The sequence below is a fragment of the Heterocephalus glaber genome, unplaced genomic scaffold (assembly GCF_053883595.1).
Source record: "Heterocephalus glaber isolate CG9 unplaced genomic scaffold, H.glaber_assembly_v1.0 deba00000071, whole genome shotgun sequence".
Lineage (NCBI taxonomy): Eukaryota > Metazoa > Chordata > Mammalia > Rodentia > Bathyergidae > Heterocephalus > Heterocephalus glaber.
In genome coordinates this window covers 16282851-16298692 of record NW_028258137.1, presented here as the reverse complement: position 1 = coordinate 16298692, position 15842 = coordinate 16282851, and the positions used below count along the sequence as shown (strand labels likewise).

Below are 15842 nucleotides of genomic sequence, written 5' to 3'. Positions count from 1 at the left end.
CCGATAGCAGGTCAGTCAGTCAGAGGCAGGAATTTGTGCTGGTGATGAGGACTGGCCTCCCTAGTTCTGCCCCCTTTTCAGTTTTGGGTGCCCTGTCGCTTCTGTAACTGGTGGCCGTCATTTCTTTAACCACACTCTGTTGTAGAAGAGTCGTGGAGCCATTAGTGTCGCTTGTTTCCAGGACAGAAGCAGCTTGGCAGGCTCAGGAACTGCCTGGGGAAGGTGGCCTCCTTGGCCTTGGGAGCCCTGCTCCTGATTCCCCCACCCCCTGGAGCTGAGGGGTTGCTCTCTGTGCCTCCCTCTGGGGGTGAGGGGGTGGCAGGGTGACTGCTGTGCACAGCTGGATGCAGTTACACTCTGGTCGGCCTGACTGTCCTCTCCGTGCTGCCGCGCTGCCCCTTCCCTCCGACAAGCCAGACAGCCACAGAAGCTGGGACAGTGTGCGTCCCTCCCTTGCCTCCCTTGCCTTTTTCCTAGGGACAAACATGGGTGTGCCAGGCTCTGGCCAGCTAAACTTCTCTACTAGATTGGTCACAGGGCTTGAGATTTGGCCCCAATGCCTAGGAGGTGGGAGCTGAGAGAAAGGACCTGGCTCAAGATCTTTGAGTCTGATCACTTTCTCTCCTTTTCCCCGAGGCAGAGAAGAGACAGGACAACGGAAGAGTGTATTACGTGAACCATAACACACGCACTACCCAGTGGGAGGACCCTCGGACGCAGGGGTGAGAACTCGGGATTGGGGGGCTTCTGCAGTTCCAGCATTGGCCATGGCACCACACAAAGTCCCCGAAAGTCCCATGAGCCACACACAAAGTCCCCGAAAGTCCCAGGATATGGCATCGGCCTGAAGGGCGAGGGTGCTTATTGTCTCAGGGTCACTAGTGTCCACTGGGGCCAGTGCCATCCACTCAGTCCTGGCCTTTTGGCCGGGGGACTTCCTTTTGGTCATGACTTGGGTCCTCGCCGTTTGAGTCAGTCCAGGTGCATACCCTCAAGACACCCCTCGAGGGCTCAGCAGAGGCAGAGCAGCGGAGGCCCACAAGGTGGGGCCAGCCCTGAACCCCTCTTTCTTGTGTTTCCAGGATGATGCAGGAACCAGCTCTGCCCCCAGGATGGGAGATGAAATATACCAGCGAGGGGGTGCGGTACTTTGTGGACCACAATACCCGCACCACCACTTTTAAGGACCCTCGCCCAGGCTTTGAATCCGGGTGAGGACTCCCACCGGCCACAGCAGTGTCCTCAGCTCTGGCCCAGCTTGTTCTGGGCAGCTGCTCCGTGCTGCTCACTGCCCTCTAGTGGCTGCTTTTGATGCTGCCTTGAAGTGAGGGCGAGTAAGAGGCGAGCCTGCTCATGGGGAACAGCGGTAGAAGTATTTCTCTAAGAGCAAGAAGTCGGGCATTGTTTCAAGTTTTTCTTTCGACTTTTCAAAGCTCTTAGGCAGTCTCTTCCCTTCTTTTATGCCTTGTTTTATTCAACTTTAAATGCAAAAAGCATTAGCTTTCTCTAGGTCTAAATAACAAAGATAAGTGGTTCATTTTTTGAAAAACCACATGGATTTCAGAACATCTCTGCTCTTCCCAGGGCGAAGCAAGGATCCCCCGGTGCCTATGACCGGAGTTTTCGGTGGAAGTATCACCAGTTCCGGTTCCTCTGCCATGTGAGTTCTGGTTCGGGGCTGCCGTGGAGCTGGGGATGTTGAGTTATTTCCACCTGACTTCTTGACGCTGCACAGGCATTGGGATATCTGTGTCATAGATGGGGGAGAGATGCCTGTCCCAGCCCTCAGCTGGTTGTCCTGGGGCAGGACAGGGATGCCTGTTTGTCCAGACGGGAGACCACAGTGAGCAGATGCCCTATGTGGCCCTGACTTGAAGTTCCTTTCTTTTCTTCTCAGTCCAATGCCCTCCCCAGCCACGTGAAGATCAGCGTTTCCAGGCAGACACTCTTTGAGGATTCTTTCCAACAGGTTAGAGAATAATCGTGGTGCCGAGACCAGGGGCAGGCAGGGCCCCTCCTTCCACCACTCTGCCGCAGTCACATGTTTGGTCGAACACACTCTGCGGAGTTTCCAAGACGGGGTCCTTGGTGACCACATCTGCTGGATAGCCCGCCTTGGAGTCTCCTGCCCTCCACCCTACCTGCTGTACTGGGGAAGGGCAGGCTGGCCAGATGCTCTGTCTCCCCAGATCATGAACATGAAGCCCTACGACCTGCGCCGCCGGCTCTACATCATCATGCGGGGTGAGGAGGGCCTGGACTACGGAGGCATCGCCAGGTGAGCTCAGTCTGCCCGAAGGCTGTGCTGTCCTCTGCTGTACCCCATGGCCAGAAAGCCGCCTCCTCCCTGCTCGCACTCACAGCCAGAGATCTCCTGCGTCTTCAGCAGGGGCACAGAGTGGGTGTCTAAGACATCTACCTCTCTGGCCTGTCCCAGAGGACACTGGAGCAGGGACAGGCATCAGCCCCTCGGGTGCCTGGCTGTGGGGAGGCTGGGGGCTCGCAGGAGAGGATGGGGCCGGGACGTGGTGCTTTACCAAGCCACACATTATTATTTACTACTTTCACAACCAGGCCAGCTGCATCAGTGGGCAGTGGCCACATAGGTGTCTCTTAGAGTTGACCCGAGGTTTCCCTTTGTCCAGATACAGCTGGGGCAGGCGAAGGCGGGTGTCTCAGAGCAGGCATAAGCTATGTCATGGTTAGGGGCCTTGCCCTATACTTAGCTGCATGTCCTGTGCATGGGCCAGTACAACTAAAATGGCTGAAGCGGCCCTAGCAAGAGCCCAGAGCACTGTCCCGCCCTCGGCCCAGTCACCTACAAAAGGTAGCAGGTGTCTGGACGACAGGGCGGAAGGCCTTGCAGAGAGAGCACCTTGGCCGGGGCCCTGCTCAGCCCGCTGCCTCTTGTGGTGTGGGGATGTCTTCTCACCTGGTGTTGGGCTAACGCGCTTCTGGTCTTCTGTTTGCTGGGGGTGTTGCCTTCTGTGTTGGCCTCCTGTGGACGGATTGTTCTTTTTCCGTGGTGACCTCCTCTCCAGGCTGTGCTTGGTGGGCTTCTGGTGTGGCTCCGCCCTGTGTGTCTCTCTCTGTGTCCTGCCAGTGGTTTTACCCTATGGTAGGTTACGTCATGCTGTTCTACCACAGGGTAGAACCACGGACAGGATACCGGGGCACCCTCTGCGTCGAAGGACTCCTCGTCTGCTCAGCCACAAACAGCCCGGCAGCCAGGGACTGGCCCCCTCGGGATGTCCCCCTGCCGCTTTAGCTCCAGCCTGAAAGGACTCTGAGTTCTGGCCTGAGGCTTGTGCCTTGCATGCAAATAGACGCCATGGCGTGGGTGTCTTTTCAGATGAACATGTGGGAGAAGGATGTGGTCATGGGTCTGGGGTGAGGGGAGGGCAGAGTGCAGGGGAAGTGAGGTGCTCACGCTGTGGTTGGTGGGAGTGAAGTTCATAATCTGGGGGGCTGGGGATTTAGCTCAGTGGTTCCGGCGCCTGCCTCGCAAGCGCAAGGTCCCGAGTTTGATCCCTGGTACCAAAAAAAAACCCACACATAATCTGGAGGCGGCATGGATCATGGAGTTTTCGTGGTTCAGGAGTTGGGAACATGTTACCATAGATTCACATTATGCTGCTCACTCAGGATGGAAGCAGTGTGGTCAGTATCATACAGCACCATGGCAGAAAATTGTTATAAATGTGCATGTCTATGATATTTGAACATAGTGGCCTTGTGCAGTGCACAGCCTACCCAGCTGTGCATGGTGGCCCAGAGCCCCATTAGAATCTTTGGATATTGTGATGCAGAGTCCTAAGATGCACCATGTGGAGCTGATGGGCACACGCACAGGTTTTCCTCAGCACCATCCCCAAGTGTCATTGTGCTGGTTTGCCCTGGGTCTGAGCCAGGCCGGCTTCCTGACCAGCTGGAGATACAGGTCAGCCCGGGCAGTGATCACCAGGGCTTAACTCCCAGGCATGTGACTCCAGACTTCTCAAGACACTCCGTAGAGCCCTGACTGCTGAGAGGGGGAGCGGAGGGATCCATCGTCCTGTTTCTTCTCTCCCCTCCCTCCTAGAGAGTGGTTCTTCCTTCTGTCCCACGAGGTGCTCAACCCCATGTACTGCTTGTTTGAGTACGCCGGGAAGAACAACTACTGCCTGCAGATCAACCCTGCCTCCTCCATCAACCCCGACCACCTCACCTACTTCCGCTTCATTGGCAGGTTCATTGCCATGGTAAGGGTGCTAGGGTCCCCAGTGCCGGGAATGCCTGTCTCCTTCTTACACCCTTCTTCCTCCTGGTGAAGAGCGAGGGGCTTTGCTGAGAGCCCCAGGAAGGGCAGCACCCCCTCTCTGGGCCTCCTCCTTCTCAGAACTTCTGACAAGAATGTGGGAAGCCAGAGCCTGCCCAGTGGCCTCCTTTTCTCATGTTGATTTGGGTCGGGTTCGTCAGGCGGAAGCCCGGGCTCCTGGCCACAGACTCAACTTAGTGTCAAGTGCGCACCCTTGGGTGGCACTGGGACGGCAGCTCATGAAGCCGAAGCTGCCCACCTGCTGCCTGTCTCTGGAAGATGCCGCTGCCTGTCACGAGCCACGGGTGGCCGTGTTCGGGGATCCCCAGCTGGGACCCTGAGGCCTCCAGGAAGGGACTGGAATCCACGTGGGCTTAGAACAGGACTCCAGCACACCAGCTGGCACAGGCTGGGGGGCATCCGTCCCGAGGAGGGGCCTGTGTGTCTGTGGCGGGGGCCACGCCACATCCCGGTGGAGGCTGCTATGAGTGGGGACCCAGCACCAAGCACGGGAGCTGGCTGGAGACTGCAGTGCTGACTGCGTCCTCCCCTGACGTCCACAAGTCCTGCCCCGCCCCTCAGGAGAACCCGCGGGCCCTAAGGGTCTGTGACTAAATATGGTCTTTGATTCATCTAGAAGTTCTTGGCCAAGGTAGCGGCTCCAGAAGTGGGCACATTCTTCCCAGGTCTAGAGACCCGCCTGGCCCAGCAGCCAACAGGACAGACCCGTGAAACCCTAGACTCTTACTCACTGCTGGCTGGCAGCTCGCGCCCTGCACGGTGTCTGCATTATTCTTGGCTGTCTCTGCCACCGGCTCGGAGTGCCCGTGAGTCAGGGCTGCCACCTGGAGCTGTTCTGAGCAAGTCTCCCCTGTTCGCGTGGCGCAGGCCTCTGCTCCACTGGGAGCAGCCTGGCCGGGAGCCTCCCTGTGGCTGCTGGGCCGGATGAGATCCCCCTCCAAGTCCATGTCAGGATGAAGGGCTCATTTCCCAGACTGCCTAGGGCACTTGAGGCAGCTGCTGCTCAAGTTGGGTCAGGGAGGGAAGATCAGTGGCCTTTCATACAAGCTTCCCGGGGCCTGCCTCAGACACTGCCCCGAAGCTCTAGCCATGCCTCGTCCTCCCTCAGGCTCTGTACCATGGGAAGTTCATCGACACCGGCTTCACCCTCCCCTTTTACAAGCGGATGCTCAACAAGAGACCCACACTGAAAGACCTGGAATCCATCGACCCTGAGTTCTACAACTCCATCCTCTGGATCAAGTGAGTCCCTTGCTCGCCATGCACGCAGGGGCTCTGAGGGGGCAGTGGGCACCGTGGCCTTGTGTGACTCTGTTCACCCACCTTGCTAAGTGCCTGGTGACAGGCAGTTCTCCCCTTTCATCAGGAGCTATCCCTTGCCACTGTTCAGGAATCTAGGCCACCCACGAGTCCTTGGTGCCCTGTGGGTGCTAAAAGCAAGGAGTGGGGCAGGACCAAGGGAGACCCTGCCAAGGAGGACATCTTGCCCCCCGGCCCCCCAGGGAAAACAACCTAGAGGAGTGTGGCCTGGAGCTGTTCTTCATCCAGGACATGGAGATCCTGGGCAAGGTGACAACCCACGAGCTGAAGGAGGGCGGCGAGAGTATCCGTGTCACCGAGGAGAACAAGGAAGAGTATATCATGTAAGCCAGGGGAGGGTGGGTTGCAGAGAAGGGTTTTCCCGCTCTGGTCTGGGTCCCCTCCCTGGCCAGGCCTCCACACAGGGCCCATAGGTCTCCACGGACTTCAGGGACCTCTCAGCTGTACCTGCCTTGGTGGGGAGCCTGGGTCTGGTCATGTGATGACACGTGTTAGGGGAGTCGGGGCCCCAGTAGCTCCTGGTTGCTTTTTTCCACGTGGGAGACTTCCCAATTGCTGGAAATTTCTTTTGAAGAGGTGTAGCTTAGGTGTCACCACCTCTCTCCTGACCGAGGATTTCTGTGTCCCGCATGCTTAACATCCACCACCCCGAGTGTGCTGGTATGCAGACCTCCCCCCGCACGGTCTCCTGGCCTTGGTGCAATCTTTAATCTCCATGCTTCTGCACATCTGCAGTTCAGTGAGCAGCAGGGGCAGAGGGCAGGAGGGATTTCAAAGATTCGGGGGAATCGTGGGGTTACTGTGAGGTTTTCTGGGGCCTTCTGCACACTGGTGTAGGTGTGCCAGAGGTGCTGACAATGCCTCCTGGGTGGGCAGGCTGGTTGTGCACCTGGCAGGGTGTGTTGGGCTGCAGCAGTGGCTGGTCTTTGGTCTTAGGCTGCTGACCGACTGGCGTTTCACCCGTGGTGTGGAAGAGCAGACCAAAGCCTTCCTGGATGGCTTCAATGAGGTGGCCCCGCTGGAGTGGCTGCGCTACTTTGACGAGAAAGAGCTGGAGGTGAGTGTGGATGTCGGGACCCTGAGCTGCTTCCGGTGCCTCCAGCTCTGTGATGTGCTCCCTGAGAAACCCACTGACCTGACCCTGGACTTGAGCAGCATGGGGGTGGAGGGCAGACGGTGTCTGTTGGGGTCTTCAGCCTTCACTTGGCCTGGACACATGTGTTGAGAGGGCAGGGACTTGTGTCACCCATATTATTCAAACTTCTGGCAAAAATAGCCAGTTTAAGAGATGTGGAGTATTTTACCTGCCAGCTGGTGGGTAAAGCATCCCAGCGAGGAGCTGGTACCGGGTAGCTGACGCCCTCCTTCCTGCCCCCTCCTCCCTGCAGCTCATGCTGTGCGGCATGCAGGAGATCGACATGAGTGACTGGCAGAAGAACACTATCTACCGGCACTACACCAAGAACAGCAAGCAGATCCAGTGGTTCTGGCAGGTGGGTGCTGGGTGCTGTCTGTCGGGCTGGGGCCAAGTGTCTTGGCAGGGACATTTTCATAGCCGCTCTGAGAAAATGGGACCTGATTAGACCTCAGCTCAAGGATCCTTCGTCTTTGACACTCCTTGCCTCCCCCATCTTGCAGAAGGAGACGATGGACGCTGGCCTGTGCGGGCGGTTGTCAGTGGTCAGCCTGGGGCCAGCTGGCAGGGGCCCAAGGCTCTGTAGGCAGGAAGCGCAGCTGCTGTTGGTCCTCTGGTTTCCCTCCTCCAGATGGGATGGGAAGGCGGGCCCTTGGCTCCAGAAAAACAGAGTGAGCTTGTCACTCAGGATTCAGCGACCCAATTCCTTTATGTATGTGTGGGTTCCACTGTGATTATGAAGTATAGCACACACATATATATAAAAGAATAACTGTAACAGCTATCTTTAGTGTATGTGTGTGTGTGTATATGTATATAAATTTTTTTGTGGTGGTGAAATTCACATAAAATGCAATTCACCATCATAAATATTTTAAGATACACAATTCGGCGGCTTCTAGTACCTTCACAGTGTTGTGCAACTATCACCACAAATCTCAGAACACTTCATCTCTCCCAAAAGAAACCTCCCAGAGACTGAAAGATGGTCCACGATGGGTGGGAGTGTTCTACAGACACAGCACCCTAGAGAAAGCACCGCTGAGCTCTCCTGGGCCATGGTTGTCAGCCTGCCCAGCATGGTATTGTGTCCTCTGCCCGGAGCAGCCCAGCTGGCCTGCAGATTCCGTGTTAAGGAGAAGCGCCGGGGCTGGGTGGGTCTCGGGACCATGCCTTGCTTGTGGCCTTGCAGGTCGTGAAGGAGATGGACAATGAGAAAAGGATCCGGCTGCTGCAGTTCGTTACCGGAACCTGCCGCCTGCCTGTTGGGGGCTTTGCTGAGCTCATTGGTATGTTTTTCTGTGTCCTGCTGGTGCCCTGGCTGAGGGTGCAGGCCCTGAGGTGGGAAGGCTGGTTCTGCTCACAAATGGTGACTTTTTCTCGGATAACAGGGAGCAACGGACCGCAGAAGTTCTGCATTGACAAGGTTGGCAAGGAAACCTGGCTGCCCAGAAGCCACACCTGGTGAGCAGGCTGGTTTGGTGGGAGGTGGGAGAGCCTCATGGACCAGATGAACTCCTCACAGCCCAGCGGACATGGCAGCGTCAGGGCCTCCACTCCGACGACATTTGCGTGGCTTTGGGCTGTTGGGTTGGAGAGGTGGATGTGCGTCGGCCTCTGCCTCAGGCCTCTGACGTCTGTTCTCTTCCCGTGGGCGAGAGTGGCTGACCCAGGTGCCCCCCTGTGTTCCCACCTCACTCTTCCCGCTAACTCTCCGGGGCTCTAGGAGCCTATGGCACTGAGCCCGACATGGTGGAGCCCAGACATTGAGCTCCCTGGGCACAGCAGGGCTGTGGGAGCCCTGGCCCCTCATGACCGCTGTCCTGTCCTTGCCTCTCCACAGCTTCAACCGTCTGGATCTCCCACCCTACAAGAGCTATGAACAGCTGAAGGAAAAGCTGCTGTATGCTATCGAGGAGACTGAGGGCTTTGGACAGGAGTAGCAGAGGCTGCCCACCCAAGCCCCCAGCGCGCACGTAGTCCCAAGTCCTCCCTGCCTGAAAGCCCACTGGCCACACGCCCCTCAGGAGGTCCCTGTGGATGGTGGCCCTGCATGGGACCACACCGCCGTCTCCCAATGGCAGAAGAATTTCCCTCCTACCCACAGGTGGCAGTCTGGAATAAAGCCCTGAGTCACCTTGGCCCCATCACCCGGGTGAAGTCTTCAGGGTGACCCTCTCTGCAAAACTCTCCCACTCCCCTTGGACCAGCCTGGGTGTGCGTGAGTGTGCGAGGGAAAGTGCCTGGTCCCAAAGGGTGCGGCAGAAGCCTGGGCCTCACCTCCTACTTAGAGGAGGAAATTGGCCACTTCAGGTACAGTGAGAAAGCCAGGTCTTTGCCAGCAGAAGAGGCTCTGTCTTAACTAGAACTTTCCAAGATCTGTATGAAACATGGGTCTGAGGAAAGACTGTCTTTGCTTCCCTCCCCGGCTGTCTCCAGCCACAGAGGCTGAGCAGCAGGGACTGGGGGCCCCCAGCTCGTCCTTTCTCAGCAGACAAAAGGGTTGGACAAGCCGCCTGCCTGGGGATCAGTGGGAGGGGGGGCAGCAAACTCCCCCAGAAGTTGTCCTTTTACATAAACTTGAAGCGTTTGTGTGTAGGGTTGCTTTTTGTTTTGCTCTTGGTATGCTGCTGCCACTTTCTGTGGAGGACGTGGAACCCTAGGTGTCCCAGGGCCTTGGGGGACCCAGCCTTGTTGGTCTAAGAGTTTCCTAAACAGCTGCTCCTCTCAGGAACCAGCTCAGCAGTCTGCGAGCTCAGGCAGGCCTGACCCAGCCACTCAGTTACCCAGTGGCCAAGTCCCCTAGCTTGCCGCAGAGAAAGGGCGGGGTGTCCTGAGCGCCACTCCCAGCCTGCGCCTTCCATATGGAAGAGTTCCCTTTGCTAGATAGTCCCTTGCTGGGCCCCAGGGAGGTGCAGAGGAGCCCGACTGCTCCCCCCTGGCAGCCCCTAGTGGCCCAGATGGCCCTTAGTCTCCTCCATACAAAGGCTTGAATCCTGGCAATTGGAGCGTGCTCACTCTGCTTTATCTGCACCCAGGACATGGCACCACTGAGAACCAGCAGAGGGCGCTGAGCTCCTGCCACAGCCTGGCTTGGTTTGCCGAGCTCCCGGCAGCCTCTGCCTTGGGGATTCTGCCTTTGACTGAAGTCTTCCGGTTGTGCAGGCTCCTCTGGACTTTGGAGTAACGATGGTGGCACACTCCCTAGTCCAGGCCCCCAGCTGCAGACCAGCTTCCGGGGACCCCAGGGTGGCTTTCATGTCCATCCAGGAGCCTTCAAGGACAGTCTCGCCCTCCTGCATCTCGTCCTTCCCGGGTCCATGGAGGGACAGCCATGTCCCCCCACATTTGAGTGGCTCAGCTCACTGCAGCTTGGCCTCTCTCCTCTCAGTCACTTCTGGTATTGCCCCTCGAAGACTACTCCAGCAGGTGGGCAGAGCTGCGAGTCGCCAGGGTGGCGCAGGAGCAGCAGGCTCATGGGTGTTCATGTGTGTTTGTGTGTGCACGTGCATACGTGTGTATAGCCGAAGTGTCTGTGTGGAATGCCCTGCAGTAGCACTGGGTTGGTCACCGGATTGTTTTGTAATGCCTGCCCCTGCGTCGGTATTGCCAGTTTCTTGTGCAATAAACAGTCGCAGCCGTGGCTGTCTCTGTGGCTGTCTGCAGTGTCACTGTCCTCCAGGCAACAGGCCTCCGTTTGCCAGGCTCAACAGAGTGGAAATTCCCCACCCTGCTGGCCGGGAGAAGCCCTGTGCTGTTAACTGAGGCAGCTCCACTTTGGGGACGGCTGGCTGAGTCCTTGTCCAGGGACCATGGCCTCGGCCCTGGGCTGCTGCTTCCCTGTACACTTCTGGGGGACTCAGCCCCTTCAGGCAGTTGCTGAGGGAGCAGAGGGGAAAAGCTGCAGGCTGTGTGGGCTTCAGGGAAGATGCCCTGGGGGGCCTTCATTCAGGCAGTACTGCGGTTGTGTGAGCCCCGAGAGGACCAAGGGTCTCCCGGATGTCCAGCTGATAGTCACACGTGGTTTGCCATCCACTTCTTTTTTTTTTTTTTTGACAGTTAAGGGTTCAGAGATGGGACAGATCACCAGGTGGAGGGTCTTGACACATTTGACATTAAAATGACCATCGCGGGCTAAACCAGAGGAGATGCCTTCTTTTGAGGAGGCGGATGCCCAGAGCGGGCTCCCTCCCTGGGTTCCTCAGCTGAATTCACTCCCCCAGCTCCAAAGCCTTCGTCTCTTCTCTTTTTGGTGCTGGGCATCAAACTCAGGCCCTTGTGTAAACTGAGCACACTGTCACTGAGCCACATGCCCAGTCCTTCCAAAGCCCCCTTTTTATTTTCATTTCAGCCCAGGGATTGAAGCCAGGTCTTACACGTGGTAAACAAGTGCTCTGCCACTGAACCACATCCTCAGCCCAAAGCCCTTCTTCCACTTGACAGAGCAATGCTACACTTTCACAAAACTATCGAACAGTGTCCATGTGCTATACAGATGTCCCACAGCAAGTGAAATAAGACATGCTGCAGTGGAAATTGTTTTCCCACCCTTGTCCCCAGAGGAAACCACTGTGCACAGCTAGCTGTGGTCCTACCAGACTGTTTTATGATCATGTGCAAATCATGCACACAAAAGTTTTAAATATGGCTACCACAGGTGCAGAGCAGCTCACTTTTTCCGTGAGATAATAGGGACGCCTTTCCACTTGGTCACTGTAGATCCACCTATTGCTTAACTGCCTCGTGGTGTCCAGTCACAGTCATTCGACAGCACGCCTGTCAGCCCCCTAAGGTGTGCTGAGCCTCCAGAGCTCCAGGGGTTCTCAGGCAAGTTTTTGTGCTGATGTTCCTCTTCTGGTAGGGAATAGTCCTGGAAGTTGGACTGTTGGTTATGCACCTTTATTTTAAAATGTTTAATCCTCGGTCACTCACCCACTTTTGGAGACATCCATTGTTGCTGGCTTTGTGTGGATCCCTCCAGATAGATCCTTTTATTTTTTTTTGAGACAGGGTCTCACTATGTAGCCCAGGCTGGCCTTGAACTTGCAGTGACCCTCCTGCCCAAGTGCTGGGATTAAAGCCTTGCCGAACCATGTCAGGCTCTCTGTAGATGGGGTTTAAAAATTCCAGTAGATTCCTCCAAATTGTCCTTCAAAACATTCTTGCTTTTCCAGCCTCACCATGGCCAGGATCTCTTGTCACCTGCTTGATAAAACAGACCAGTGAGCTCCCCGTGGCTTGTTTCCTTTTCTCATTTCTAACTCGGGACATCTGCCCTTTCACTTACACCATCAGAGGTTGTTTGGTTTTTGTAATATTTACATTCTGTTGCATGTAATGAAATCTTCTGTACTTTGTCTAAGGATTTAGTCTAAAAGCTGAAAAGCAACGTAACATTCCTATTACAATTAGAGTGTACTAAATAGTGTAATGCAATGATTTTTGTTTTGTTTTGGTTTGGTTTTTTGAGGGAGGGTCTCCCTTTGTAGTTCAGGCTGGCCCTGAATTCACTGTGTAGCCCAGGCTGGCCTTGAACTCGTGGTGATCCTCCTGCATCAGCCTCCCGAGTGCTGGGATTACGGGTGTGCCCCACCACGCCTGGTGATTCAATGATTTCTTACACAGCTCTTTCTAGGTTCTGGATTATTTCTCTTTGCTTTTTTTTTTTCGGTACTGGGGACCGAACTCAGGACCTTGCGCTTGTGAGGCAGGTGGTGGAACCACTGAGCTACACCCCCGGCCCTCTTTGGTTTTATTATGGCCTCAGTATTTTTTCTTAACATGTTTCAAATACATCTAGAATGTGACAGGCAGAGAGACCCCACCTAACAGAATTAGCCAAAGATACAGGATTATTTTGGAAGTGAGAAGCAGGAGGGCTGCCTGCGTGGGGCCCCTGTGCCATCTCCTGTCAGAGGTTCGACCTCACCAGATCTCGAGAGCTCAGTTCTTGCTGCACCCTGTCCTTCCAGACCAGTGATGGTGAACCTTTTAGAGCTTCCAATGATGAGAAACAGCTGGCTGGGGCATGTGCGTCATAGGTTCGCCACCAGTGTTCTAGATATTGGACCTCATATCGCCTTTCTAGAAAAGATCTATGTGTTTTCTTTTTGGGAATCAAACTCAGGGCCTTCTGCTTGCCAGGCAGGTGCTGTGCCACTGAGCTACATCCCCAGCTTTGTGTGTTTGCATTTAAAGGTATGTTTACAAGGTCTCAGCCTCTTCTTAGAGAAAAAGCCAATACCCAAAGTCATGATCTGCATGCATTCCCCATGGTCTGCGCCATGATGTAATTTTCAGTACCCTTTAGCTCTGACTGGGTGGGCTCGGGTACCACAGGCAAAAGCCCATTCTCCTGTAGTCTGTGCTTGTGCGAGTCAAGCAGCTGATTCAGATCCAAGCACATGGCTTTCCTCTGGCAAGCTTTCTAATTTTTGTAACTTCTGAACATCACCATCATGGACTCGGGTGTAACTCCAACTCAGATGGTCCCAGTGACTCATTTTTTGAAATTATTCTTTATTTCTTTTTTTGTGGTAAAATACATAAAACACAAATTTCATCATTTTAACTATCTTTTAAGTGTACAGTTTAGTTGTTAAATACATGTGTAATGTACAGCCACCACCACCACGCATCTCCAGAACGCTTTCCATCTTGTGAAACTGTGATACAGTGACGCCCCATTCACCCTTCCCCTTAGTCCCTGCCAACCACCATTTTATTTCCTGTCTCCACAATTTTGACAACCCAGCTGTCTTGTGTAAAAGGACTCTTACAGTATTTTTTTTTAAACGCAATTGGCTTATGTCACATAATCACTTAATATAATGATATTATGTCGCCAGGGTCCATGAATGTTGTAGCATATTTCAGAATTTCCTTTTCATGACTAAGATTCCATATATTTTTTCCCCTAAATTTTGCTTATTCATCCTTCTGCCAGTGGACACTTGGGAAGCTACTATGTTTCAGCTATTGTGAAGAATACTACTATGAGCATGAGTATACAAATCTCTCTTTGAGACTCTGCTTTCAATTCTTTTCTTTTTTTTTTTTTTTGGTACCAGGGATCGAACTTGGATCCTTGTGCTTGCGAGGCAGGCGGCAGAACCACTGAGCTAAATCCCCAGCCCTGTATTCAATTCTTTTGAGAATATTCTCAGAAGTGGAACTGCTGCATTACATAGTATTTCTAGTTTAGTTTTTAAGGAATCGTCACTGTTTTTTACAGTGGCTGTACCATTTTATGTTTCTACCAACAGGACACAAATCTTTCTGCATTCTTGCCCACTCTGCCATTTCGTTTTTTTGGTAGAGGCCATTATTGGTGTGAGGAGTTATCTCATAGTTTTGATTTGTGTTTCCCTAATGATAGTGATGTTGGGCATCTTTTCATGTGCTTGTTAATCACTTGTGTATCTTCTTTAAAGAAATAGGAATTCAGGTCCTTTGCAATCACTGCTGTCTCTTTGGTGCTTGGCCCCTTCTGTCTTCACCCTTCTAATATCCTTGATGGTCTACAACATGTTCTGTTCCCAGCTGTAGTTCTCTGAAACAGAAGCAACTACTCTACCTTTAGCCCTGGTTTTGGTTTTTGTTTTCATGTAAAAAAAAAATGATTAGAAATCAAAACATGTGGTTCTCTTAAATGGCATGGTGAATTAATATTTGATCAACTTCTTTGTGTTTTATTTGTTTTTTTTTTTTTGTAACGGGGATCGAACTCGGGTCCTTCGATTTGCGCTGGGGCAGCAGGCAGTGAAACCACTGAGCTAAATCCCCGGCCCTTGATCAACTTCTTTGGTCCAAATACAATAAAGATACACAAAATAGAAAAAGGAAAAGGAGAAAAACACGAAAAAGGCTGGTTCAAAAACAAGATAAAGGAGCCTGTAGGTGAGGAACAGAACCGAAGTGTGAAACACTGAGCAACACTGAGCCTGCCTGGCAGTGGGGGGGTCACTGCTGTGGGGTGAGGGGTCTGAGTGAGCTCCAGGATAGACCAGAGCTCGGGCTGCTCACCGCACCCTCCCATGGGGAGGTCAGGCTGTAAGACCACTGTCCTTACCAAAGGCTCCGAGGAGCTGACTATAGTGAAGCACACCCAGGGATCCCAGCGGTGCCTCCAGAATGTAAGACCAAGGCCTTACCAAATGCTCCAAGGAGCTGAAGTGGAGCACACCCGGGGATCCCAGCGGTTCCTCCAGAATGTAAGACCAAAGGCCTTACCAAATGCTCCAAGGAGCTGACTGCAGTGAAGAACACCCAGGAAGGAACACACCTGACAAGTTGGAAAGTGAAACAGACCTTAGTCTGGCCAGACGGCACTCCCAAAACAGAGTAGCTTAGGGAGGCGTAGTCCAGAGTCCAGGCTCTTTTTATAGGGGCTTGCAGGGGAGTTAACAGGTGAAATTTACAGAAGAAGGAACAAAGGTTTAGTGGTCTTACATTTGTATGTTAATTAGCCTGACATGTACTGTTAGTCAGCAGATGCTTTGTAGATTGGTCTATAGATAGTGGTGTCCGGAACAAAGGGTTGGATAATTATGACTGATAGGGATCTTATCTGGTGTCCTGGAACTAAGAAGCATCTTTATTTACTCACATTCAATCACAGGTGTGGCTAGGGGAGTTTTATGATTACAGAGTTATGCAGTTTTACAAGGCCAACCAGCAAACAGCTGCCATGGTCGAGCCCATCCCACTGGCTCTGCACTGGGTCTGGGATCTTCCCAGGTCACCCCAGACCAAGGCCCCAGGCACATTAGAAGAGGAGGCTCTGGGGCTGGGGATTTAGCTCAGTAGCGCAAGGTCCCAAGTTCGATCCCCAGTACCAAACAAAACAAAACAGAAGATGAGGCTCTGGAGTGTGGATGCCCAGCAGGAGAAGAGGCAGCTGTGAAGCCCTTAGGGAGGAACACATCCTCTTTGGCCTTGAGGATTAAGGCTTTAGGGGGTGTGTGCAGGGTGGGGGGTAGTGGGAATTGAACCCAGGGCCTTGTCCATGCTAGACAAGTTCTCTACCACTGAGCTATACAGTCCAACCCTGATTAAGGCTCTTAGAAA

General features: G+C 53.7%; 1 protein-coding gene across 4 annotated transcripts in view; it reads left to right on the top strand.

The window, feature by feature from the left end:
- Positions 1–10428, top strand: part of Wwp2 (WW domain containing E3 ubiquitin protein ligase 2) — a 152277-nt gene extending 141849 nt beyond the window's left edge. For all 4 annotated transcript variants that reach the window (XM_013071519.3, XM_004842933.3, XM_087204873.1 and 1 more), the window contains 13 exons: positions 641–722; positions 1083–1211; positions 1585–1660; positions 1898–1969; positions 2190–2278; positions 4082–4241; positions 5427–5560; positions 5821–5961; positions 6575–6695; positions 7027–7131; positions 7966–8062; positions 8165–8237; positions 8617–10428. In XM_013071519.3, the coding sequence (XP_012926973.1) occupies positions 641–722; positions 1083–1211; positions 1585–1660; positions 1898–1969; positions 2190–2278; positions 4082–4241; positions 5427–5560; positions 5821–5961; positions 6575–6695; positions 7027–7131; positions 7966–8062; positions 8165–8237; positions 8617–8716 (1379 nt within the window). In that variant the 3' untranslated portion in view covers positions 8717–10428. The remainder of the gene's footprint in view (positions 1–640; positions 723–1082; positions 1212–1584; positions 1661–1897; positions 1970–2189; positions 2279–4081; positions 4242–5426; positions 5561–5820; positions 5962–6574; positions 6696–7026; positions 7132–7965; positions 8063–8164; positions 8238–8616) is intronic.
- The last annotated feature ends 5414 nt before the right edge of the window (positions 10429–15842 follow it).